At 40.0% G+C, this 26,506-nt stretch overlaps 1 protein-coding gene across 4 annotated transcripts in view; it reads left to right on the top strand.

Moving 5' to 3' along the window:
- The first annotated feature begins 702 nt into the window (after positions 1-702).
- The window catches only part of LOC124983377 (natural resistance-associated macrophage protein 2), a 43,827-nt gene continuing 18,023 nt past the window's right edge, over positions 703-26,506 (top strand). For 2 of the 4 annotated variants that reach the window (XR_007108418.1, XM_047550612.1), the window contains exons 1-15: positions 703-754; positions 13,025-13,096; positions 14,597-14,745; positions 15,237-15,362; positions 16,435-16,554; positions 18,377-18,483; positions 18,976-19,046; positions 19,151-19,218; positions 20,396-20,551; positions 21,238-21,396; positions 22,596-22,682; positions 23,580-23,699; positions 23,832-23,981; positions 24,467-24,540; positions 25,472-25,625. Coding sequence is in view for 3 of the 4 variants with exons in the window: in XM_047550612.1 (XP_047406568.1) it covers positions 706-754; positions 13,025-13,096; positions 14,597-14,745; positions 15,237-15,362; positions 16,435-16,554; positions 18,377-18,483; positions 18,976-19,046; positions 19,151-19,218; positions 20,396-20,551; positions 21,238-21,396; positions 22,596-22,682; positions 23,580-23,699; positions 23,832-23,981; positions 24,467-24,540; positions 25,472-25,625 (1,662 nt within the window). In the remaining variant the exon portion in view is untranslated. Of the gene's footprint in view, positions 755-2,137; positions 2,255-5,257; positions 5,302-13,024; positions 13,097-14,596; positions 14,746-15,236; positions 15,363-16,434; positions 16,555-18,376; positions 18,484-18,975; positions 19,047-19,150; positions 19,219-20,395; positions 20,552-21,237; positions 21,397-22,595; positions 22,683-23,579; positions 23,700-23,831; positions 23,982-24,466; positions 24,541-25,471; positions 25,626-26,506 lie in introns of those variants that run through there. The other 2 variants (XM_047550613.1, XM_047550614.1) reach the window with 2 other exon arrangements.

Genomic DNA, 26,506 nt, shown 5'->3' with positions numbered 1-26,506 from the left:
CCCTTTTCTTTTCCATCATCCTTTCTTTGTCTTTTCCATCAGGTACCTACTCCTGGGTTTGCCTCTCTTTGTTGTCTGCCCCTAGATCATTGATTAAGCAGGCTGATGCCAGCGGCTTCTTCAGATCTCAAAGGACAGACTGGTGGCCTTTTCATCTATACTTTGAGACTACACATAATTGCATTAGTACTGCACGTACTATGTGGAAAATACATGTGGACTCTCAGGCTTTTGGGTTAATTGGTTTCGCCTCATGTCTCAGAGGTACAGAGTCCTAGTGCACAAGCAGCCCTGGTACAAGTACCTGGACCAGCTTCACTTCAAAGAGAGCAGCATCCTGAAGGAAAGGGTTTCCTCTCACCCCACCCCTTTCACATACTTGCATCTACAGGCCCGCCTCCAGCACTTGCTCCCACCCAATGGCACAGAAACGAAATCTTAGAATGAACGTTTTTAACTCAATTAATTGTTAGTTAATATCTAGGAGTGGCAGATATAGAATACTTCCCTTTTCACAGCAGGTCAAAGATGAAATGAGAATATTCTTGGTAGGGTGTGGTTTGCCTCTTGAAATTCCCTGCCAGTCTTTACCAGTGCTGTATTGTCTGGAACAGCCTCAAGTGTCCTTACTAAGGAAGGGAGGCGCACTTGTTTGCATATATAGAAGCCGGGCTGCTCTGGAAAAAGTCAAACCAGTTCTGCACTATGGGGAAGAAGCAGCTTAAGGAGGAGGCAGCTCCAGCCTGTGAGCTGAGTAAGTAGCCAGCAAGTCTGCAGCAGCCCAGGGAAGCTGCCCTGCTGAGCAGCCAAGGAAGGGTGACAAGAACAGCTCCAGCCCTTTCACATTCTAGATGCAGCAGAGGTTCCCAAAGGAAAGATTCTGGAGGGAGTCTATCAAGCCTTTCTCAAAATCTACAGATTATCTGTGGAGAGATTCTCCAAACTAATTTGTGTATTTTCTCTTTCCTCCAGGAGAAATTCTGTATGGAAACCAGCCTGTGCCTGGAAGCACATGATGTTTGGTCCACAATTTTTTTCTTTGTTCCTGAGTTTTTTCATTTTGCACTCTTGAGCTTTTCTTTCTGCAGTTCACACCCCATTCCTCATATGTTGGACTCTGACCAATAATTTAAGTTTTCTTTTAGCAGTTTTTATACGAAGAAAGAAGCTTGGTTATCTTTGACGCTGTAAATGGTAGGGCAGTCTAAGAATGTTTTTGGAAATTCTGGAGGACATTGTAGAAAATCAGGATCATCATCTGTCAGGTCATTCTCCTTTTCACCAGTCGGGGCAGTCACTTCAGCGAAAGACGCTGAGTGTGAAGTTGAGGCTGGGGATGGTGTGGGATTACTTCGGAGTGTGAAGTTGAGGTAGGTATAGAGTGAGGTGAAGCGAGGCAGAGATATATTGAATGCAGGAAAACCACGCTGAGGCTTGGGAGTAAGACACCTAAGGTAGTGGAACTGGCTGCACTGGCCGAGTTTCGTGTTTCCTCCCAGGTGTGCGATGCTCTTGGTAGGGCAGTTGGTAATAGGATATGGTTCTGGAAAATGGTCCGGCCAGTGGACTATACTTTGTTATAGAGTTGCACCTGGTAAAGTCAGGTCTCCGGAAGAAAGGGGCTTGTCAGTGCCTCTTGTGAGACGGTGCGGAAAATTGGGCAGGAATTTTTTTGTTTTTATTTTTGCGGTACTGGGGGTTGAAGCAGGGCTACCGGCTTGCTAGGCAAATCTCTGCCACTGAGCTACCTCTCCAGTTCATTTTTATTTTGAGACAGGGTCTCGTCAACTTGTCGAGGCTGGCCTCAAACTTGTGATCCTCCTGCCTCAGCTTCTCGAGTCTCTGGGATTTCAGGCATGCGCCCCCGCGCCCCACGAGGGCAGGAATTTTGTCTGACCTCAGGCTTCCCTCTGGCTGAGAGATCCCAAGTTCACCCTCCACAAGAATCTGGGCAAACAGCGGCTCAGCTGGATTCTGCTCCCACAAAGCAGCTCCAAGCCCGCCCAACCCGGGTTCCGCCCTTAGCCCATCCTCTCCCGCCACGCCCCCAGCCCAAGTTCGGTGTGGGCGGAGCCTCTGTTCTTGCTCCGCTTGCCACGCGCACTGGCAGCCGCGGAAATCCGGCCAATGGGAGTGTGCAGCTGCGGTCCTATCGGCCAATCGCGGGAGTGCAGGGGGTTGGCCTGCTTGGCTGTGGCTCCCGGGATATGGAGCCGCCGGAGCTGGGTCGGCGTGTCAGGTGGTGGCGGAACCGGTAAGGCTAAGGGTAGGCAAGGTCAGGGGTCACGGCGCCCGGCTTTCCGCAGGCGGATGGGGAGGGGGATGTGGCGCCTCGAGGGCCAGCTGGGGAGGCTCAGGGGCCAGTGTGCGGGACCGTGAAGGGAGGTGCGGGCAGTGAGGGCCTGAGGCGCCCCGCGCGGTGTCCTAGGGGCCTGATGGAGCCGCATTATTCGAAGGAAAATCGAGGAGAGGGTGGGCGGGTTGGGGAGCGAACGCCGGAGGTCACGGGGCCCTCGACCCTTCCGCGCCGTGGCCGAGGACAAATGGCCCAAAGCCAGGCTGGACCTGACGGCGCACGGTAACCTGTGGTGGAGGGTGTGCTGACCCGCTGTAACGCGCGGGAGAGTCGGATGTGCCCAGGATAAGGTCTCCCGCCTACTTATCCGCTGAGCACTGGGACCCTGCCAGCTGTCTGGGGCTCCCGCAGCCCCACTGCAGCAAAAACTCATGAGTCCAGCTGGTACCCATGGAGTGCTTTCCCTGAGATGGGCTTGTGCAGGCCGCTCGTATTAGTGTGTAGGTTAATTCTTGGACTGTTTCTAAAATGAAATTCTCATATCGTCCATTGGTTTCAGAGGGATATTGTGGGTGAAAGAATGTGACATCTCTTAGAAGTGGAAAGCAAAAGCAAACATATAGAAGGAGGAGATGGGCCTTTATAAACTTATGCCGGTCATAATTTTAGTGAATGTTGGTGAAACCAGGGGAAGTTATGTTTACCTTGATTTCTGTGGACTCTTCATGAAACTTAACCAGTTTGCGTCAGTTCTTGACCGTGTGAGCCTTTGCGCAAATTGCTTAGCCTCCATTTTCTTTCTTCTTGTTCCGTACCAGGGATTAAATCCAGGGGCGCTTAACCACTCAGCCAAATCCCCATCCCTCTAAAAATACTTTTAAAAATTTGATACAGGATCTCACTAAGTTGCTTAGGGCCTTGCTAAATTGCTGAAGTTGGCCTCGAACTCGGCAGTCTCCCTAGTCGCTGGCATTACAGGTGTGTGCCGCCATGCCCGGCTGTATTTTTGTTCTCCATACTTAAAATGGGAATTGATACCAGTCTTGGGTTGTTGGTGAGAATTTAATTATTTAATACACATAGTGCTTGGAATAGTACTTTGCAGGTAGGAGTTTTTGTTAGTAGTATTACCTACATGTGTCCTCTTTCCCCCTGCAGATTTTAAAGTAAAGAATTCTTTACTCACAATACCTTGGTTTATTACCGGGGAATCCACCCTTAGGCCTGTTCTTTCCATCCACATCATTAACCCTGATCTAAGGGTAATGTGCAATTATATGACTAGAGGCTTTCTACTGGGTGTTTATTAAATAAATTGGAAACTGTCATTGAACTAGATCATATCCCATTGTAGCTGTGTCTTTAAATGAAACTTGTGAACTTCATTGACTGTCTGCTCCCTCCACCCCCATTGGATAATATTTCATTCTCAGTCTTGGCACAGACCATTTATTTTGGATACAGTACCAGAAAGGCCGTGATTGCAGCATACTTGGTTCCTCATGTTTCCCGAATGGCTCTGGGACTCAGAAGGGGAATTTCTGAGCAACCTGGCAGCATTTCTTGTTAAGGAATAGGGAAGCTTGATCTAATCTTATAACTGTTAGGAAATCAGCAGTAGTTTCTTATAGCTATAGAGCTACTAAACAGCATTTTTAAACTCATTTCAGTTTTGAGTCTGAAGGTTAGAGAATGAAATCCACAAAGTAGGATCTTTTCTGTTTGACATTCAGCACTGAGTTTGGGTAGTTGCTGTTGAATGAGACATCTTTATTTCTTGCCTCCTTGCTGTGTACACACATCCAAATGTCTGTGAACAGATGTATGCCCTTGGTGTGGGCTTAAAATCTCTCTCTTTCTCTTGGTGCTATCTGGGAGACAGTGGCTGTTTTGTCCTCTAATTCTCTTCTTGCAAAGAAGCTGGTGTTTATTATACATGTAACATTATTAGGAACCTAATCACAAAATTTTGAATTTATCAAAAAGAGCTTAGGGGCTGGAGAGATAGTTCAGTCAATAGAGTGCTTGCTTTGTAAGCACAAGGCGCTGGGTTTGAACCCCAGCACCCCCCCTCAAAAAAAGAGCTTAATGCTGCAGCATGCTGACTGGATTTGTTGAAGTATAGATGATATAAATTTAGTTTAGCTTTGGCAATTTAATGCTTCTTTAGGGTTGAAAACTGGATGTTATATTGGTAAGAATAGATGTCTTTGAAATCTAATTGCGCTTGAATAAGGAGGCAAGGGATTGACACCTTTAAAGAGCTGAATGTGTTTGAGGCAGAAAGGGAAAGCTGCTGCCCCATTGTTGTTATTGTTATCATTTCTCCACAAGTCCCTATGGTTTAAATAAAATATTTTGGAAAAAAAGATAAGGGTATTTTTATGGGCAGAATATAAGGAATTAGAAGACCTAGACCCTTATCACCTTATTCCCTGTATGCCATTTATTTTTATTATTATTATTATTTTTAAAGACGGGGTCTCACTGTGTTGACCAGATTGGTGCTGAGAAGTCTTGAGCTGAAGTGATCCTCCTACCTCAGTCTCCCAGTGTCCTGAGCAACTGGAACTGTAGTTCCTTTTGTAATTTAATAAACATCTATTGAACAATTAACACTAATTGGTTCCTGGAGACACAAAGAAGAGCCTTTCAGATATCCTGGCTAAAATAAAACAGTATATATGTATTATAAAGCACATTTTAATGACATCAGAATAGACAATAAATCAGTTGGCCAGGAATAACAAAAATATATTTGCCATCTAACTCCTTTTCCTTTTTTATTTTTTATTTTTTTATTTTTTGGTGGTAATGGGAAGAAAATCCAGGGCATTCTATCACCAAGCTATATCCCTGGCCATTTTTTATTTTTTATTTTGAGACAGGGTCTCACTGAGTTGCCAAGACTGTGCTCAAACTTTCCATCCTCCTGCTTCAACCTTCTGAGTAGCTGGATTACCAGCATGAACCACAGGGCTGGCCTCTTCCACTTCTAAGTTAAGGTCAGAATACTTCACATTTTTTAGTGTAAGGACCAGTGTTTTCAGTAAAGCATAAATTAGGAAATTAGGGTTCTCAGACTTGTTCTTATGCTGATTCCTGGTAGGTCATGTTGATTGGGATTCTTGTTTGTTGTGGTCTTATCTCTTAATTTGGTTGGTATTTGTTAATTAAGAGATAAGACCTTGGTAATGAAAGGAGAAGACTACAAGTTAACTATTGATATTTTATCAGGTTCAAAGAGCAAAAGGAAGCATATACAAGACTGGAGAATCTTGTAGTATATGTTGTCTGTCTTTACATAAAATTTTTTTTCTTTGCTTTAAGAAAAGAAAAGTTGGGCTGGTTATATAGCTCACTTACTTGGCACAGGTAGAGTGCTTACCTAGCACACATAAGACCCTGGGTTTAATCCCCAAAACTGCAAAATGGGGGAAGGGGAGAGGGAGAGGGAGAGAGATAAAACATGTTGAGGAAAGTATGTACATTGTTAGGGTTAGCCAGGTGCAATGGCCATTGCCTATCATCCCACAACTCAGGTGACTGAGGCAGGAAGATTACAAGTTCAAGTTCAGCCCTGTCCAAAAATTTTAAAAAGAAAAAAAAATTGTAAGGGTCAATCTGCATTTGAGCTAGTATTTGTCATTAATTAGTATAAGTGGGTTGAATATGATCCAATCATAATCATTCTCCATATTGCCAGAGAAAACTACTTAAGCAAGTATGAGGGCAAACATTTTTTCCTGAAGCAAGAAGTAGGTATAGACTTTTTTTTGGGGGGGGGGGGGGCTGCGCTGGGGGGTGGAGCACCAGATATTGAACTCAGGGGTACTTGACCACTGGGCCACCTCCCCAGCCCTATTTTGTATTTTATTTCCAATCAGAGTCTCACTGAATTGCTTAGCTTAGTGCCTCGCTTTTGCTGAGACTGCCTTTGAACTCACAATCCTGTCTCAGCCTCCCGAGCTGCTGGGATTACAGGCATGTGCCACCGTGCCTGGCTGGTGTAGACTTTTTAATAGGGGGTGTTCTTTTCTAGTAGAGACAGATGTTTGAAATTGTTCACAGAGCTCAGAATTGAGTTCCAGGATAGAGGCGTCAGGCCAGGAGGCCAGGTTGGCCCCCCAAAGAGAAACACACTGCTATAAAGTTCTGGATAGGAGGAAGTTGCAAGAAATTCACCCTGGAACAGTGGGAGGAACAAAGACCAACTATAAGCCTTGGAAGTAAAATTTCAGGTGAACATTCAGGGAGGTTTGGAAACTAGTTAAGCCTCAAGAAAACTGAGGAGAGAAAATGAAGAATTCCATTTATTGGGTGCCGGGCCCTTCAATTTTGAAGTGTCTGGTTGATGAATGATATTTTGTCATAAAGAGGTCAGCACTTCTTGACAGTCTGGCCACATTTTCCCCTACTGTTATCACCTGTTACACCCAGGCAGCCAGCTTTATTATCAGTTATACTTTTCCTCCCCATATCTTACTCCCTCTCTCCTCCTCTTAACATTTTCTTTCTCTCATTTTTAGATGGTTTTAAAGTCAGATTGTTCTTGTTTGTTTGTTTTTCAACCTCAAAATAAATTCAAACTCTGTCTCAGGTGAGGAACAGCAAATTTGATGTTAAGTTGAAATTATAGTTCTCTGGAAGGCCAAGTAAGATATTTCCAGTTTTGAGATTATTACTGTGGCTAGTATCTTAATGGTCATTGTGATACAGAGGAAGAGAGGGAGAGAGAGAAAGAAAGACAGACACTGCCCTGATTCATGCAGTACTGTATATTTTTTGAACTGGGTGTATTATGTATCTTTAGGTTGAAGACATTCTAATATTAGGTTGAGTGGATTAGTATGTTGTGTAAGGTCTTCTTAAACACTTACCAGAAGGGCTTTTCACTCTGTTTATTCTACCATGACATATAATTAATCTCTAGCCTCTTTTTTTTTTGCACATTATTATTTTACATCAAATTATTTGTGCATGCGTGTGGTATTGGAAACTGAACACAGGGCCTCATGCATACCAGCTAGGCAAGTGCTCTACCTCTGAGCTAAAACCCCAGCCCTCAAATTCATTTTAGTAAGAGAAAAATAAGATAAACCTACTCTAGTTTAAAAAAAAAAAGTTAAAAATTCACATCATCAAGAATAACTTGGGGGGCATTGGAGTTGTGGCTCAGAGGTAGAGCGCTTGCCTAGTATGTGCGAGGTCCTGGGTTTGATCCTCAGCGCCACTTAAAAACAAAATAAAGGTATTGTGTCCACCTGCAACTAAAACAATATTAAAAAAAAAAAAGAATAATTTGGAAGTTCACCTGTGTCTTCCAAGCTGTTTATTTTTCCTCACCTCCAGAACAGATGGAATTTTGGAACTCATCAGATAGATACCCGTGAGGGAAAGACTCAGAAAATGATTTTTCTTTATTGATCTAGAATGAAAAAATAGGGAAGTAAAATCTGTCATTATAAAGAGTCTGGTGCTGGGTATGTAGTTCAGTGGTAAAGCATGCGTAAGGCCCTTTGTTCAATCCTAGCACCTGAAACAAAACAAAACAAAACAAAAAAAAGAAGTAATCTCTCTTAACACACACAAATGTGCAGAAAACAATTAACTCTGTTTGAATCACTTAAATATCTCAAAAAGCTTTGTTGATTCCCAATCATTCACATGATAGTAGCATACTTACATGAAAAACATACAACACAGGTGTTGGATTAATAGTGGTGGTTTAGGAGAACTATCATAGTACTTCAGCTTAAAAGTAGACCTTTAGAGAAAAGAGAATTTGGGGAGTATCTGAAAATCTTTTCCTTTTCTTGAGGACAAATGGAATTTAAAAAAAAAAAAAATACATTTCCTTGTTCTCTAATAAACACTTGAGTATCACTTTTTCAAGCCTTTATCTGTGTCTCTGGCAGCTTCTGCTTTGTCACCAGCATGTCTCTGGCACTGAACAGGGTCTAAGGTAAGCATCAGAAAAGACAGTTTGCTATTTAGCCTTTGAACATCCCTGTTCACATTTATTTAATCAGTTAATGCCTTGCAAATACTTTTTTTGGTTGCCTCTGTGAAAGTTCTTTTCCTATTCAATACTGCCTTTGATTTTGTTGCATAGTTGTAATCCCAGCCAGTGGGAGGCTAAGGCAAGAGTGTTGCAAGTTGGAGCCCAGCTTGGGCAACTTTGTGAGACCCTATCTCAAAATAAAATTTTAAAAAGTCTAGAAGTATAGTTCAGTGGTAGCACACCCCTGAGTTCAATCCCCAGTACCTGGAAAAAAAGGGAGGTTTGAGGTAGGGGAGATTGAGGACTATATTCCAAAACATTCCTCCCTAAACCTTACAATTAAATTTAGGAAGACCGATTCAGCTCTAATATCAAGTGAAATGGTTTTAAGGGTCTTTGTTCTCTATATGAGAATTTTAAAAGAAACACATTATTTAAAAATGAAACTATTTTTTAATAATAGGGGGAAAAGTTTTTTAAGTTGTAGCCAGTTGGTGGAGCACCAAACTAGCCTCAGCAACTTAGCAAGGCTCCAAGCAACTTAGTGTGATCCTGTCTCAAAATAAAAAATAAAGGGGGTTCAGTCCCTGGTAACAACAACAAAAAGTTGTATATATTTGAATAATTAGTACTTCAAATATTTTTTTTCTTTTTTTGGTGGGGGACACCAGGGATTGAACCCAAGGGCTGTCAACCACTGAACCACATTCCCAGACCTTTTTATTTTATATTTTGAGACATGGCCTCACTAAGTTGCTGAGGCTTGCTTTTAACTTGTGATCCTCCTGCCTCAACATCCCAGGCAATTGGGATTACAGGTGTGTGCCACCATGCCCAGCAAGTACTTCAGACTTCCTTGTGGATCATTTTAAAATAGGTTTGAATTATCCAAATTGTTCTTCCAGAGTTCTTTTAAATGCTAAGAACAAACAGAATTATTGTTAATTAGGTGTTAGAATGTATTATCATTAGTATGTGTTTTTTAGAGTAACTTAGTTTTCATAGAATTTCAAACTTGCAGAAATGTTGCAAGAACACTATCAGGGAATAGATGTTTTTGAGACAACATGGTAAGAGTGGAAATCAATGGGTGCCTTGGTGTAACTGGGAAGAGGGGGCCATTTAATCCAAATTAGGGAGCCAGGAAATGCTTACCTGAGAAGGGTGCTTCTGTTCTTTGCATTCAGGTGAAACTCCAAAATCATAATTTCATAATTTTTTTTTTTTTTTTTTTTTTTTTTTGTGGTGCTGGGGATTGAACCCAGGGCCTTGTGTTTGCAAGGTAAGCACTCTACCAACTGAGCTACATCCCCAGCCCATAATTTCATAATTTTATTGACTATTTGAGCACTTAGAGAAACTATTGGTAAATTAAGTTCAAGGCAATAAATGCCTGTCAGCTCACAGCTGCAGATCTCTGATTATCCATTGCACAAGTGTTATCAGAGAGTGCAACTGAATATCCCAAAGTATTAGTTTCTCTGAGAAGTGTGAATCCATGTTTTTAAAAACTGAAAATGCGTTGGCGATATAGCTCAGTGAAATATGTACTTAGTAGGCATAGAGCACTGTGATTCCCTAGCACCACACTGAAGAAAAATAATAAAACTTTTTTCCTAAGTCTAAAGAGTTATACAGTATATATTAAATAAAAGGTCTTCCCTTCACTTGACCTTGTGTTTGCTCCCCCATTCCCTTTTCTTAGGGACAGCCATTATTACCAGATCCTGGTGTAACCTTTGAACATAGTAAACATTAAGTGTATGTGTTCATTTTCCTTTTTTTTCCTATGTAAATGATGCCTACTGTTTAATAAGTTGAAGTTTTCACTTGATAACATATCTTGGGGATCATTTTCTATCATTACATATAGATCTGACTACATTTTATTCTGTCCTATGAATGTGCAATTTATTCAATCAATCCTTTACTAATATGCAGACTTTTTTTTCAGTATTTTGATACTATGAAGAATGTTGTAGAAATGTCTTTGCACATATTTCCTTGTGTGTGTTTAAGATTTATTCTTAAGGGTGGAATTGCTGAATCAAAGAATGCAGGCTTTTGAAATTTTAGAAAATGTAATTTGACCCACATTTTAATCCTGTAAAACAGTCTTATAACTTATTATAATGAATGGAATAAGGTAGTCATATTACATTGAATCATGAGTGCTGTGTTTTCTATTTTTACTCTTTGATGGGAGGAAATGTATTGGGTTTTAGAAAAGGTGACACTTGATGGAGGCACACTAGAATATCAGAGGATTAATCATAATCACTAAAGTATTGCTTGGTTTTTGGGTTGCTTGTGGCCTTTGTGTCTTTTCCTTAATGTAGTGAAATGACTGAAACAACATGGTGTTATAGTACTATAGAGCAAAACTGCCTAATGTTAACTTACTGCTACCACATGGGTCATAAATTATCATGGGCACTTAAAATACTATGCAACATGCCAATCATAACTAACCCTTTCTGTCGCCTGCCCTAGTTTTGTTCTATAGATATGCAGACAGTGGGGCTTACCGTTTGTTGACTAAAAGCTGTGATGAGAAAATTGGAATCTAGAATCTATATTTTCTCTTGAGGTTTCAGAGAAGACCAGACTTCTTGTGTTTTATCAGCTCTGTGTGTACTTGGTATAGAAATGATCATTTAGAATGCCATTAATAATTATTTAGAAATTTATTATGAAACATTTCTGCCTAAAATTATTTGCAGAGTACAGGTTAAGTGAAGAGCACACTAGTATCTCAATTGTTTGTTTTTTTAAATTTAATTTTTTTTCTTTTTGTGGTATTGGGAATTGAACCCAGGTGTCCTCTACCACTGAGCTACATCTCCAGTCCTTTTTATTTGCATTTTGAGACAGGTTCTAAGTTGCTGAGGCTAGCCTCTAAATTATGATCCTTCTGTTTCAGATTCATAGGTCACTGGGATTATAGGCATTCACCCCACTATACCTGGCTAAATATAACTTTTAAAAGCCCATGTTGGATAGAAATCTTCCTCAAATGTATTACGCACTTCTGTGCCTTCTTAAACAGGGTATCAACCATTATTACAGTGCAATTTAATCATTTCTGGATGTTATTGTACTTGCAAGAATGTTGTGAGACTTGACTGAAGTATAAGGAAGGGCTTTTTCTCATACCAGAAGGCCCAAAGCTAATTGAGGTGCTTTTTAAGTTTTTCTGATTCCTTAGTGTGCTGAGTTCCCCTTTTCCTGTAAGAGTCATAATCTCTAATCTGATTTGTGGTTTCTGATTTATTGTGGGTTAAGATAACCTGATAACCTGGCTTATTAGAATTACACATAAAATAAATAAGAAGACTGAAGGTGTCATGGGGCTGTGCTGATTGGAATCCAAGGGAGTGGTCGGAAGTGTAAATCCCATTTAGGGGAGGGCTGTTGCAACTGTCTGAAAGGCTTTAGATTTAGTCAGTGTTATTGGGATCTTTGGCTAGTTTTTAGCCACTTGGTTGTTAAAACCTGACAGGAGAGACATAGTTAGTTGTCTGTGGTTATCTAATACTTGACATTAGTGACTATGGAGGGGAAAGATAATGTTTCTAAATTAGTAGGTGGTGGTATGTTTTATGCCCCAGAAGACAGATGACCTAAAAACCCTCTTCAGGTCTGAATGCTGGAATTCTGTAAAAAAGGTATAGAATCTGTTGGTTGATAGAAAGATTATCAAAAAAAAGAAAGCGAGGATTGTTCAGATGGGAGCAACATATCGAACAAGAGTGGAGAAAGATTACATTTTAGCAGTGAAAGATGGCTAATGGGATAATTACTCCTGGTATTTAAGCTGGGAGATAATCAGTAAATATCATCTTGTCCTTCCCTTTCTAAATTTGGAGGTAACTGAAAAGTATATTCTATAACTACATTGAAAATTTAAAAATTAGCTTTATTGGTGAGGTTGACTGGAGAATGTGCAGTAGATTTGTAGCCAAATGGGCTTGCTAATATCTCCCCTGTCCACAGTTAAATTTATTCCAAAAGGATGTTGAGTGTGTGGGACACCCCACCACCAGCCCTAGTCCTGCAGGTTGCTTGCTACAGGACCTATGCAAGGTTTGTATCCCACAGACTGGGCCTAGTTTTACTGGATCTTACTGTCCTGGAGAGCTCAGGAAGAACTGGGCCATGGTGGTTCATTTCTTTCCCAGTTGTCAGAGAGTTGGGAGTGACACTGGATCATAGCTAAAGTCTCGCCTCAGGGATATTTGAGGCTATGAAGTAGTGGCTCTGTACTACCAGCATATTGACGTAGGGCTTTTTTTGCCCTTCCTGTAGATTAAACCATGAGCTTAACTTGTTAGTAGAACGATTTTAAATCTGTCCTTAAAAAGACTGGTAAAACTGGGGAAGATTATTCTGGTTTTAGACATTTGGAGGCAAAGACAGATCATGGGTAATTGCCTAGCAGCCTCTCAGTGGGTATTTATTAAAAAGGATTTACCTAAATCTCTAAAATAACTTTTACTTCAATTTGATTTTGAAGTCTTACCAGCAAAAATATGATTAAGGCTTTTCTATTTTTGTAAAAATTTCTCATACTGAAAGCTATAATTATTTTCAAGGTGATCTGATTCAATAGAAGAATGTTCTTTTTAAAAAAAGGGTTTAGTCATACAGAGTAACAAAATGCTGATTCTGAACTTATCAGTTCATTCTCACTTATTCTTCTCCCTCCCTTTTTTCCTTTCCAGAATCCTATTCTAAGAACACGGGTACTCAGTTGTCCACCATGGTATTGGGTCCTGAACAGACGATGCCAGATGGTAACTTGCAGCTTTGTGCTATTACCTGATTTTTATTCAGAATTCAGCTTATGTCAGTACCAGAATTTTACCATATTTTCCCTATTATTTCTTCCAACAACTCCATTTAGAAGCCATATCTAGTGACTTTTGCTGTAATTGTGAAATGTGGATTTATAACCACAGAGATCTGCCTCATATTTATTTCCAGTTCAGAGCTGAACTACTACATTTAGCGTTCTTGCAAGGATGACACTATTCCCAGACATGGCATAATGACCTTTGGAGTGCTTTGGCCACTCATGATACTTTCTAATGTTTCTGATATATATTGAACAGTAAATAATACAGGGTGAGTCCCTCATACTCTGTATTTTGTTAGAGCTTCTCAAGCACCTTGACTAATCCTTTGTAATTCTGAATTCCCCATTTAGAATTTCCACTCCTTTTCTATAAATGTCTTTATCAGCTTAGGACCAGTTAAGTGATGTGGATGGATCACCTTCCTATAGAAACAAAGCTTTCGTTTCTGTAGTTGAGGGTAAGGATTTATTAGAAACATAGAGAATAGAGCTTTGTGTTTCAACATGACCATCTCAGGCCTGCATTAAACTGAACTTTATATATTTCTGGCGGGTTAGCTCTTTTCTCCTGGACTTATCCTCACTGCACTTAGGATTAAATGTGAAATATAGATCTGCAGGAAACACTGATACCAGGCTGAGATGGACCCTGCTATCACGAGGGTATTGGCAGCCCATGACCAGCAGCTCTTCACTGTAGGCCTTAGTCATTATGGAAAGTGTTCCTGCTTGGCGGTTGCCCACAGCGTCAGATTTTAGCATTTTAACTGTGGCAGGATTTTGTAGCTTATATATTTTTTGAGAAGCCTGATGGAGATGTAATGTCTAAGGATGATTCTTTGAGTTAGTTCTACCAAATAATTGGTTGAGGTAGATATGTTCCAGTAGACGAACCAACTTTTTTTCTTTTAAGTGTTAGGATTTTAGGTTATTAGTCAGACTTGTCTGGGAATGTAATACTTCGAACCCTGAATGTCAGTGTTTTTAGAGGAAAATGAAATGATCCTAAAATTACCAAGTAGGAGTAGAAGTATGGAGTAGTAAAACCATTGTGAGATTAATGTTAAAACTGACCCAGTGCTGAGGTACTGGGGGAGCAGGGGCAATGGGATTGAATAATGTAGGCTTTTTTGTACTTTTGGTTTTTACCATGTGAATGTATTACCTACTCAAAAAGAAGTTGGTTTTAAAATGTAGGTAACAATAAACTACTAAAAATATATCAAGCTAGTTCAGGTTAGTCTATTGTGCCTTCAGGTATTAAAAATATTTAATTTTAGGAACCAGGGATTTATGGCCCTGGGTTCAATTCAGCACCATAGCACCACAAAAAAAACCAAAAACCAAACAAACAGATTGAATTTCAGTATGACTTAAGATGAGTTGTTAGTGTACTTTGTTCATTTTAATTCATTTATTCTCAAATATGTTAATTCAGACAGTGCTTCTGGAGACCATGGGGACTCTGCCAGTCTTGGTGCCATCAATGCTGCCTACAGTAACTCCTCACTTCCACAGTCCACTGGGCAGTCGGAAGAGCCATTTACCACCTACTTTGATGAGAAGATTGCCATTCCTGAGGAGGAGGTTAGTGACATATTTGGACCAGCACATTATTGCCTGGGGAAAGCTTATGTGTGAAAGATCTACTAGACAACTCATGCTCAACATCTTCAGACCTAATTTTGCAGCCAGTCTCTAAAGACTGGATTTTTAAATAAATAAACTAATAATGAATATGAGGACCTGGAACATAGTTGCTAAGTGGTACTGAGGAACTTTCCTGCCCCCACCCCCAACACGTGACTCTTAATCCTGTTTAGGTAGTGCTTAGGACAAGAGGTACTCATTTTATTGGTCTGATTTGAGAATGAGATGCTGATGGAAAGAGCAGGAAAGGGAAGGGCCCTCACTTTTAGACAAATCAGCTTGTTGAAAGGGGATGGATATGATGGAAGTGAAACTTGAACCCATTAATACTAACCCTTATGCTTTGTTCTTGTGAAGCTGATATTGATGATTCATATGTGATTCAATAACAGATAAATCAGTTTGAGCTCCTTTCCTCTCTTGTGTAGTATTCTTGTTTTAGCTTTCGTAAACTCTGGGCATTCACGGGACCTGGCTTTCTTATGAGCATTGCCTATCTGGATCCAGGAAACATTGAATCTGATTTGCAGTCTGGAGCAGTGGCTGGATTTAAGGTGAACATCTAGACTTATCCCTGCCCTTTGAAACACAAAATACACCCTTTATCCTCTCCTCTTCCCTGTCAATTGGCTAGCAGCTTCAAGGGTTATGTGCAGATACAGTTGATCCTTGAACAACAATGATTTAACTGCTTGTATAGGTCTACTTGTATGTGGATTCTCTTTTTGGAGATTTTTGACAATTCAAAAAAACTCAGGGATGAATTGTGTAACTTAGAAATATCGAAAAATGAAGAAAATGTTAGGTATGTCATGAATGCACAAAATATATGTAGATAATCTATTTTATCTACACAAAAATAAAATACCAGATGGGAAATATATACAAATCTGTTATAAAAAGTTAAATTTATTTAGAACTTACACAGTCCATACATGTTGCTATTCACAGTTGATGGACATGCAAGGAAATGTCAGGATGTGGTATTAAAATCATAACTACATAAAATTAATTATATGCTTCTGCAGTAATTTTGTAGCCACCTGCTTTTGCTATTGTGGTGAACTGAAGTGTTGTGAGTTTCCACCTGACATTGCTGTGTGACTGATCATCTTTGTATGAGCAGTTCATCTTTCTAATGAATTGTGAATTATAGTAAAAAGTGATTTGGTGAAGTTCTCGTGCATTTTTCACCATCTGTAATCCTTATGCAAGATATGTATTAACTACTTATGTTATCAGTGAGGCTTGCAGTCAACAAGAAGTAGTTAAGTTTAGTAGTTTAGTGTTTGGGGAGTCAAAGGAATATGAATTTTCCTTGACACTGGGGATTGGTAAACTGTACTTCATTGGGAGTGACACTTGGTGTAAAAAGTATTTTCCATCTAGTCTTTTATTTTATCCATGTAGTGTTCTTGAACAAAGGATAAACTGCAATGAGAGAAACAAAGGCTCAAAAAGGGACATGGTATTGAGCAGGTCAAGTTTAGGACCTGATATAGAACACAGGGCATTTGATGCTTGACTGGACTTTTTCCAGTACATAGTGTTTCCCTTTTACAGTGTCAAAGCCGAACAAAAAAACCGCAGTTGTCTAATGAATATTTTGGGGCTTTTTGTTCTTAGCTGCTGTGGGTCCTTCTGTTGGCCACCATTGTGGGTCTGTTGCTCCAGCGCCTTGCAGCTAGACTGGGAGTGGTCACTGGGCTACATCTTGCTGAAGTGTGTCACCGTCAGTATCCCAAGGTGAGCAGTGTGCTGTCCTATTTGTGTCTCACCCATATATGGGAATCTGTGTATTTTGCAATGTATGTATACCCATTGTATACTGAAACGCTGGAGGACTTGAACTGGAAGTATTAAGGGAATCTATACTGCCCCTCTTGTTGCCAAGCCATGTTTTTCCCCATCTTCAAAATCTAACATAAAGTTCACTTGTTCCCAGAATGTTAGAAATTCTCCTTGAGTAAACCATTTACTCTACTTTCTGGCATCTAGCAATGCTCAGCCCATGAAGGAGAGGGGTGCGCTCACCAAGTACTCTATGTTGCTTCATCAGTTTTCATTATTTGATTCTTTTTTGTTTACTTTGCCATCACTTTGAAAGAGGTAAGTTTTTTTCCTTTTACTACAAGCATTTGTGGTATTATTTTTGGATTTGTTAAGTATTTTTAAATTTATTGTCACTCTAGGAGTTATATTGCTTTTGCAGTTTCCTTTAGGTTATTTTGAGCCCTTCTTACTGCGTCTAAGGTAGGAATGCACTATGTGGAAGACCTTTTTTTCCTTTCTTTTCTTTTCTTTTTTTTTGCATTGCTGGTGATGAAACTCAGAGTCTTGCGTATACTATGCAAGTGTTCTACTGCTGAGCTACATTTCCCAGTCTTGGAAGACATTTTTAATTTAACTTTATCTTTAGATAAGATACTGACCCACTTCTCATGTGTCCTTAAAGTTTAAGCTCTTTTTGTGGCTACGAACATAAAGTACTCTTACCTGTTTTTCCAAAAAACTTTGGGCCAAGAGCAGTGGTGTATACCTGTAATCCCAGCTACTCAGGATTGAAGCAGGAAGAGTGCAACTTTGAAACCATTCTTGGCAAATTAATGAGAATCTGTCTCAAAATGAAAAATAAGTACCTCTATTTTTAGTCAGAGAGGCATGAAGGGAGGAGAGAGGGGTGGGAAGGATAGTAGAATGAATCTAACATTATTACTCTATGCGCTTATATGATTACATGACCAGTGTAATTCTATATCATGTACAACCAGAAGATTGAGAATTATACTCCATTTATATATGATGTATCAAAATGCATTCTACTGTCACGTATAACTAATTAGAACAAATTTTTAAAATTTTTTCAAAAAAAGAAAAATAAGAATGGTTGGTGATGTAGCTCAGTGGTAAAGAGCCCTGGGTTAAATCTCCAGTGCTATAAAAACAAAAATAAAACAACCTTGGTAATTTATAATTTCTTCTAGCTTTTCTTTCTTCATATGAAAGTGGTTTTTTTTTTTTTGTTTCATCAAGACAGCATAAATTAATTTTGCTTATCTGTTTTTTTCACTTGCCATGTGTGTTATAATTACTTTAGAAATGACCACTCCCCAACCTTTTCATATTTGTTTTGTTATTCCAGCTATGGTCAGAATAGGTGTTTTCTTTTGCAGTCATTTTCTTTTCTCTGCTGACCTCTATATTGACCATATTGGCTTACTTATTCTTCCCTAAAACTTTTTAGAATTATTTTTAGCCTAGAAATTAAGTGACATTAGTAAATAGAATTCCATTCCTCTTGAATGGGAAGGAAGAAGAAAAAAGTAAGATCAGTTTCGACAATGACATTGGTTCACAGAGTTCACAGCCTGGAAGCACATTTTTCTTTTCCATCTGGGGGCCACACTGCAGTGTGATACACTGAATGGGGCCAGAATCTGATGGTTCCTCTTCAGTCTAGAGGCTCATAAAGGATTGTCTGTGGTAATCCTTTAGACTAGACTAGAACTACAGAAAAAGTTCTTAGAAATGAATAATCAAAACACATCTTTCACTCTTGGCTGTGTAGGTCCCACGAATCATCCTGTGGCTGATGGTGGAGTTGGCTATCATTGGCTCAGACATGCAGGAAGTCATTGGCTCGGCCATTGCCATCAATCTCCTGTCTGTGGGAAGGTGAGGGGGTTTTCCTCTAGAAAGTTAACAGTGTTTTACTGGATTTCAAAGTAAAGGTAAAAATGAAAACCCAACTCATTTTCAATTTTCAAGATTCAACTGAAATATTTTTACTTCTGTGGAGCCTTTCTGGAACCACCCTCCTCTCTCCCAGCAGTCTTCCCTTCCCATGGTGGGTTATACATACTTCTATTATAGAGCGTGTGGTATTTTGTGTTGCAGTTGTTTATTTGTTTGTCAGCTTATCCCACTAGATAGTGAGCTCATAGAAGGTAAGACCTTCACTTTTCAGATTCCTGACCAAAACGTCTGATTCAGTAGACACGAATGAATATACTTAGGTCGTGCTGTGATCCTCAACTATCCAACGCCTGGCTCCTTGCCACTCTCCCTCCTCCCCTACATCCCAGCTTCTGGTGTTGTGTATCAGTGGGAGGGAAGTGTTTTTCAATGTTTCTCCCCCTTAATCTCCATTTCTCATCTCTAACCTAGGGTTCCCCTGTGGGGTGGAGTTCTCATCACCATCGCAGATACTTTTGTTTTTCTCTTTTTGGATAAATATGGTAAGGCAAGTGGGAATAGGGGTGGCACTCAAAGGAACCACTTCCCATCCCGTGACCTCTGGGGAAGTGCCTTCTGTGAGCTCACTGCCGCATTTCCCCTTTAGGCTTGCGGAAGCTAGAAGCATTTTTTGGCTTTCTCATCACTATTATGGCCCTCACATTTGGATATGAGGCAAGTGTTGCATGCTGTTCATGAGTTTTTTGAAACAAGTTTTTGTTTTGTGTTTAGTCTTTCACTGTAAAAGACATTAACAATGCTAGGATGATTTAATGGTATTGCATGTTTCAACAAAAAGGCAGTTCAGCCCTGGGCTATTTTGAAGGAATGCAATCTATAGCCAAGATCTGTGTGCAGGAAGGCCTGCAGAGATTCCTAGTTCGAAATGACTAGATGCTCTAGGACCTTCCAGAACAGACGCCTTGGTGCCCGGTTGGCCATCCTGACAGTAGAACAATTTTGGAGAGAATAAGGGAGGGGTTTGCATGATTATTCTTGGTTGTTAACTGAAAATAGTTCTGTTTTTGCTCATTTAGGTTTACATTAATTTCAGCTTGAACTTTCTTTGTAAAGAAAGTTAATGAATTATAGGTGATACAGGGAATGTTTCTTGGTTTTTGCCCAAACCAAACACTCCTAGAAATCAGTACCATTATTTGCAGTAATAGCACTTTTCTGTTTCTAGTCATAAATTGGTTTCTGCTTACTGGCCTGGCTAAACTTTATATCTAATCTATGAGTTGATTATGCAGTTTGCCTAAGGTTTCCAAGAAAAATGCTGAATCAGGGAAAAGGATGTATGAGGAATTTTTATGAATGAGACTTTGACTATACACTGTGCCAGAAATATGTGATTTTTAAATGAATGTAAGTGAACAGAAGCATGATAAGTGTTAATAATCAAGAATTGAATTTCTAGAGAATCTATTCTTGAATTCTCTGACCCCCTTGTAGTAAGCCCCCTTTGTTGCTTGGTATTTATGTGTGTTTGTTTTGTGCTGGGAATCCAGGGCCTTGCACATGCTAGTTAAGAGTGTTGTGCTCATTCACTTCCCATCTTTTTTTGGTTTTGTTTTGTTTTTTGAAGGATAGTCTCACTACATTGCCCACGCTGGTTTCTAATTTCTGAACTAAACTAATCCTTCTGCCTCAACCTCCCTACTATCTTGGAACTGAGGCATGTACCAGTGTTTCTAGCTATCGCTTAGTGTTTTGAGGATCTATATCCTTTGCTGTCTTTGATGATTATCGTAGAAGATGTTGTAAGGAATAAAGGATGCCAAGGACTCCCTAGTACTGTTAACCTCCTGTCTCATGTTTCATGAAGGCTAATTGTTATGCTGATATGTAGTATGTTACAGTGAAACCCAACCAGAGCCAGGTACTCAAGGGCATGTTCGTGCCATCTTGTTCTGGCTGTCAGACCCCACAGATTGAACAGGCTGTGGGCATCGTGGGAGCTGTCATCATGCCACACAATATGTACCTACATTCTGCCTTAGTCAAGGTGAGCAAAAGCCCTTATCTCATTGCCCATGTAACTAGTTCATGAGATCTTTTCCTTTAATTGCAAGGGACAAAACTTAACTGTCAACTCATAGAATCCTGAAGGAGCAAGATATTTTCCAAGGCTGAAAGTTTATAAACTACATGTGCTTGGGCTGTGTTTTATCAGCAAATTGAAGAGGGATTAGTGACCCCACAGAGAAGCTGGGACTGTTCTTAATCCTAAAGACCTGAATGTGCACCAAGCCTCTTGTGTTTAAATCTCTAGGGCCTGAGTGACCTTGTGGTCAGCAGTAAAGCTGCCCAGCCTTACTTTATTATGCATTTAGTCTTATGCAGTCTTATGTTAGTCTTATGCAGGACAATTTCAGAGACTTTTATAAGTCAGGTTGTATACCTTTAAGACCAAAATCAGCTTGTTTTTATAGGTTGGTGGACCTTCCAGCTATAATATTGGAGAGTCAAATAGTCTTTAGTCACTGGTCCCTATTTGTACAGTGCTCTCCAAGGGAATGAAGATCTTAATTGCTTAGTGAACTAGGATGTAGGTGAGGGCTGAGTCTCCCCCATTTCATGTAGTCAGTTGTTTGCCCTCTGAATCTCTCAGCTGACATTTCAGGACTGATATCCAAAGTCCTGAAATGCTACCAAGAAACTTGTTTCTGACTGCTGCTGTTATCTCCCTAGTCTAGACAGGTAAACCGGGCCAATAAGCAGGAAGTCCGAGAAGCCAACAAGTACTTTTTCATTGAATCCTGCATTGCCCTCTTTGTTTCCTTCATCATCAATGTCTTTGTCGTCTCAGTCTTTGCTGAAGCATTTTTTGGGAAAACCAATGAGCAGGTGGTAAGTAAACCTGGGTCAGGGGAGGTCTTGAGCATTAGGGTAAATGCAGGCTGGAGTGGGGGTTAGAGAAATAACACATTGACTCTGACTGCCTGTGTAGTTTTTTTTTTTTTTTTTTTTTTTTTTAATATAGTTGTTGATGAACCTTTTTATTTTTATTTATTTTTATGTGGTGCTGAAGATCCAACTTAGTGCCTCACACATGCTAGGCAAGTGCTCTATCACTGAGCCACACCACCAGCCCCACACCCCCACCTTTTTTTTTTTTTTTTTTTTTTTTTTTTGCCATACTAGGGATTGAACCCAGGGCCTTGTGCTTGTGAGGCAAGCACTCTACCAACTGAGCTATATTCCCCGCCCCTGCCTTTTTTTAAAAAAATACTTTTTTAGTTTTTAGTGGACATTTATTTTTGTATTATTTATTTATGTGAGGTGCTGAGAATCGAACCCAGGCAAGCAACCCCAGCCCCCATGTCTATGTAGTTTTAATCCTTATTTCCTGCCACCAGGATCTCTGACCACTGACTCTGCTTTGACTAAGGGCTTCCTGTCCTGGGTGTTCTTTCATGTTTGAAGACTTCTTAAGGGCCTTTCTTCTAGTTCTCATTTAAAAGGCCCCAGTGTTTGTATATTGCCATATCTGCTCTAACTCAGTAAAGACTTTAATGATGTACCCTCTGAAAGTGTGGAATGTGGAAATATTATGGAGGAGGATCCCAAGTAAAACCACTGCCTATTTGTGCCCTGCCCCCATTACCACCTGCATCCAGAGTTTTCCTCCAGCTGCCTTTATTTAAAATTTTTTTTAGTTGTAGGTGGACATAATATATTTATCTATCTATCTATCTATCTATCTATATGTGGTACTGAGGAGCCAACCTAGTTCCTCATACATGCTAGGTAAGCACTCTACCACTGAGCTACAACCAAGCCCTCTAACTACTGCCTTTTTATTTTTCCCCAAATATTTTTAGTTGTAGACGAACACAATACCTTTATTTTATATCTTTATTTTTATGTAGTGCTGAGGATCCAGCCCATTGCCTCATACATGTGAGTCAGGCACTCTACCACTGAGCCACAATCCCAGCCCTCCAGCTGCCTCTTGAGAGGACGTGTATGTGATGTGTTGGAGAGCTCTTCTCATCTGGTCCTGGCCTATAAAGTAAAAACTGCTCTTAAACGTTTTTGGGTTCTAGGTTGATGTGTGTAAAAATAGCAGCAGTCCCCATGCTGGCCTCTTCCCTGAAGATAACTCAACTCTGGCTGTGGACATCTACAAAGGGGTAAGCCTGTGGAGGTTATGAACTTTGTTTTTGGCTCAATCTTCTTAGCATATTATCTGGTTTAGTGACTTCACTTCAGTTCTGAGCAGGTTTATCTCCACTGGAGTGTCATTTATTTCAAAGGTCCAGATGCCAGACACGCATTTTGGATTACATGGGAGGGACTAGAGGATCAATTGAAAAAATGGACTGTACACCAGCTGTTCCCAAACTCACAGTGACAGTACATTCTTTTACAGGATGTTAATTGGGGTGACCAAAAAGAAAAATGTATCCAGGCATGGTGGCTCATGCCTGTAATCACAGTGACCTGGGAGGCTAAGACAGGAGGATTGCAAGGTTAGCTTGGGCAACTTAGAGAGACCCTATCTTAAAATAAAAGGTACTGGGAATGTTGCTCAGTGGTGGAGTGCACTGGGTCCAATCCCCAGTACAGTTTAAAAAACAGGAAAAAAGAAATGTTGTTAATAAAGTTTCAGTTATAGGGGATTTGACCTTCCAAGAGTTGAATATATAGTATCATCTCCCAAATTTATTTGACCTGTTCCTACACTTCTGTCATTTTCAAGAATAGTGTGTTAAAGAGAACAGTTTGGGAAATATGTTTAGACTTAGGTTTTTTCAGTATTTAAGATGGTAGTAGGAGATCAAGACTTTAGGCACTTAGAGAAGTGAAGGGACTAGGCTGAGGAATGAAGGAGTGTCCAGAAGTGTTGAGATTGAAAACCTCTAGAATCAGATCAAGACCTGAGCCTAGCTTCTGGGACAGTGCGTGGCATAGTAGCTGTTGTAGGTGCCTCTTGGCAAAGAGGGAGAAATATCACAGGGAAATGCTGTTTTAGGTGTCGTCTAAGCAGATGACTGACACAGACATATCTTCTCCCTTGCCTGTTCCAGGGCGTTGTGCTGGGATGTTACTTCGGGCCTGCTGCACTCTACATCTGGGCAGTGGGGATCTTGGCTGCCGGACAGAGCTCCACCATGACAGGAACCTATTCTGGTCAGTTTGTCATGGAGGTATGTGCTGGTGTTGAATAGTGGGAGATGACAGAGTCCTTAGATATTTCTTGGTGCCTTCTAAGGTCTCTCCAGAATCCCCCTTTTTCTTCCTGGTCCAGCCTTTCATTCTGCTCCTGTGTTTTCTTTCAGGGATTCCTGAACCTAAAATGGTCACGTTTTGCCCGAGTGATTCTGACACGCTCTATTGCTATCATCCCCACTTTGCTTGTTGCTGTCTTCCAAGATGTGGAGCATCTAACGGGGATGAATGACTTCCTGAATGTTCTGCAGAGCTTACAGGTGAGCAGGGTCTGGGGAAGCTCTTTCCATGTCATCAGATAGTCTTACGTACTGCCCTGGTGTAGCAAGCCTGGTTTTGCAGGGAAATGGAGATGAAGAAAGAGACCTGGGTCTTAGTATATAGGAAATGTGTATGAAATATTGCCATCCATATAGGTTTTAGGAATGGTTTCGTTTTTTAATCCTGATGAGTGAGAATTATGAACTATATACTTACATACAGAACACGAAGCTGTAGTTCATTAATCCAGCAAGCATTAAATGAACTGTGGGACATGGTGCTAGTCCTATGTAGGTTAGTAAGAAAAGTCAGATGCAGTATTTGTAAAGACACTTAGATCATCATCAATGCTAGGTTAATGACACTTTGACAGATTTCAACAATTCTTGAAGCATGTAGGGCTGATAGGTATAACTATTCTCATGAAGTAGGTGAGACCTGGTTTATATTTTATTTCCACTAACTGTGCTATTCTCTTTTCCAGCTTCCTTTTGCCCTCATACCCATTCTCACATTCACAAGCTTGCGGCCAGTAATGAATGATTTTTCCAATGGAATGTGAGTGTACTCATACTACTTCTTGGATGGGGATGCTGATCTGTGGGGGAAGGGCATATTCATTCAATATTCCATTCAGAAATTAGTCATATAGAGGAACTATACACTTCGAGAGGTGATTGCTAGCTGCTTCCTCTTCAGCTTAGAAAATGTGCTTATAAATATAATAAAGGCAAGAAAGCCCATTTTTTAGTTTAGTTTTTAGGGCTTTAACTCTTCAACTTTAGCCACTAAAGTTTTAAAATTCTGTGTTAAGGACTGGGGTTGTGACTCAGTGGTAGAGTGTTTGACTATCATGCATGAGGTATTGGCTTTGATCCTCAGTACCACATAAAAATAAATAAATAAAGGTATTGTGTCCCTCTGCAACTAAAAAAATTTTTTTAAAGTTTTTAAAATTCTGTGTTACATGATCTTAGTGAATAAGGCATAAGTTAATGCCTTTTATATACACCATAAATGGATATGGGATATTTGAAATGACTTGTTACATTTCAAGAGACTCTCTTGAAATGGCTGTTTGCATTTCTTTCTTTCTTTTTTTTAATATTTTTTAGTCATCAGTGGATTTTTATTTTATTTATTTATTTATATGCAGTACTGAGAATCAACCCCAGTTCCTCACACATTCAAGGCAAGTGCTCTACCACTGAACTACAACCCCAGCCGGGCTCTTTGCATTTCTCAGCCTTATTACTTTTCTAGGGTCTTAAATATTAGGGATTACTTAATAGTATTTTTTTCCTTCCTTCTTCCTATAATTGTCTGACTGCCTTATTTAAATGAATCTGGGACATATTAAGAACCGTTTTTCAGTTCCTTTTGCAGTGCCTCTAACTCTTGTCCTGTTTACCCCTCAAGATGCCATTTCCTTTTCTGTCTGTGGCCAGATTGAACCGTTCCACCAGTGACTGTGCTGATTCTTTCACAGAGGCTGGAGGATCGCCGGTGGGATCTTGGTCCTTATTGTGTCTTCCATCAACATGTACTTTGTAGTGGTTTATGTCCAGGAACTGGGGCACATGGTGTTGTATGTCGTGGCGGCTGTGATCAGTGTGGCTTATCTGGGATTTGTGTTCTACTTGGTAAGTACAGTCTGGATGAGGCAGGGACACAAGTATCTGGGATGGTAGAAGTGGAGCTACCTGACACTCAGAAATGAATGAACCCAAAGAGCACATGGCAGTCTGCCTCCTGGTTATCAAGGTAGTTTGTATGGAACTGTTAATCAGCTGTTTATATTTCTAATTATGTCATTTACTTTGGTTCCTAAGGTGTGGCATTTTCTCTTTCTGTCAATCGTTTATGGTCTTCCTTCTTAATTTTTAACAGGATAGCATAGTATGTTTGAGTAACTGAAAAAAGGTTATCAGTATAGAGAACAGGATTGAAGAAGGGGATGGAGCAGTGAGTTTAGAGCCCTGGGGTGGGATACAGATGGCTTCACAGCTTGCACAGCTCTACTACTTACTAGCTGTTTAAGAAAGTAAGTAAATAGTATTCGGTCTTTGCATTCCTAGAGTCATCTGAAAAGTCCTGGTTATAAAACTATAGCAACCATGCAAAAGGAATGCAAAATTATTTTGTACCCAAATTGTCCAAAATATTTTTAAAGTCTAAATTCTATAAAAATGATAATATTGGTTGTTTTAGGAACATGGAATTATATATTCTGTTTCCTGATCTTCTTTAACTTTGCTAATATTAGTGAAAATTGCTATAGTTATAGCAACAAGAAAAAAATCCACCTCCCTATTTTAAACAGATGTCTCTGAAAAACACAAGGGTTGAGGATAAGAAGCAGCAGGATTTATGCCATTTCTTCTAAGAGATGGTTAAAAATGAAGGCAGGAGATGTGCTATTGATCTCTAGAACATTAACGTGGTCTTCATGTCAGTGTCTGCCACAGGTTAGGTATCTGATTAAGAAAATAACTTTTGTGAGTATTGAAAAAGTGTGTCTTGG

The sequence above is a fragment of the Sciurus carolinensis genome, chromosome 4, assembly GCF_902686445.1.
Source record: "Sciurus carolinensis chromosome 4, mSciCar1.2, whole genome shotgun sequence".
In the NCBI taxonomy this organism is placed as follows: Eukaryota; Metazoa; Chordata; class Mammalia; order Rodentia; family Sciuridae; genus Sciurus; species Sciurus carolinensis.
This window is presented reverse-complemented; position numbering and strand designations above follow the sequence as displayed.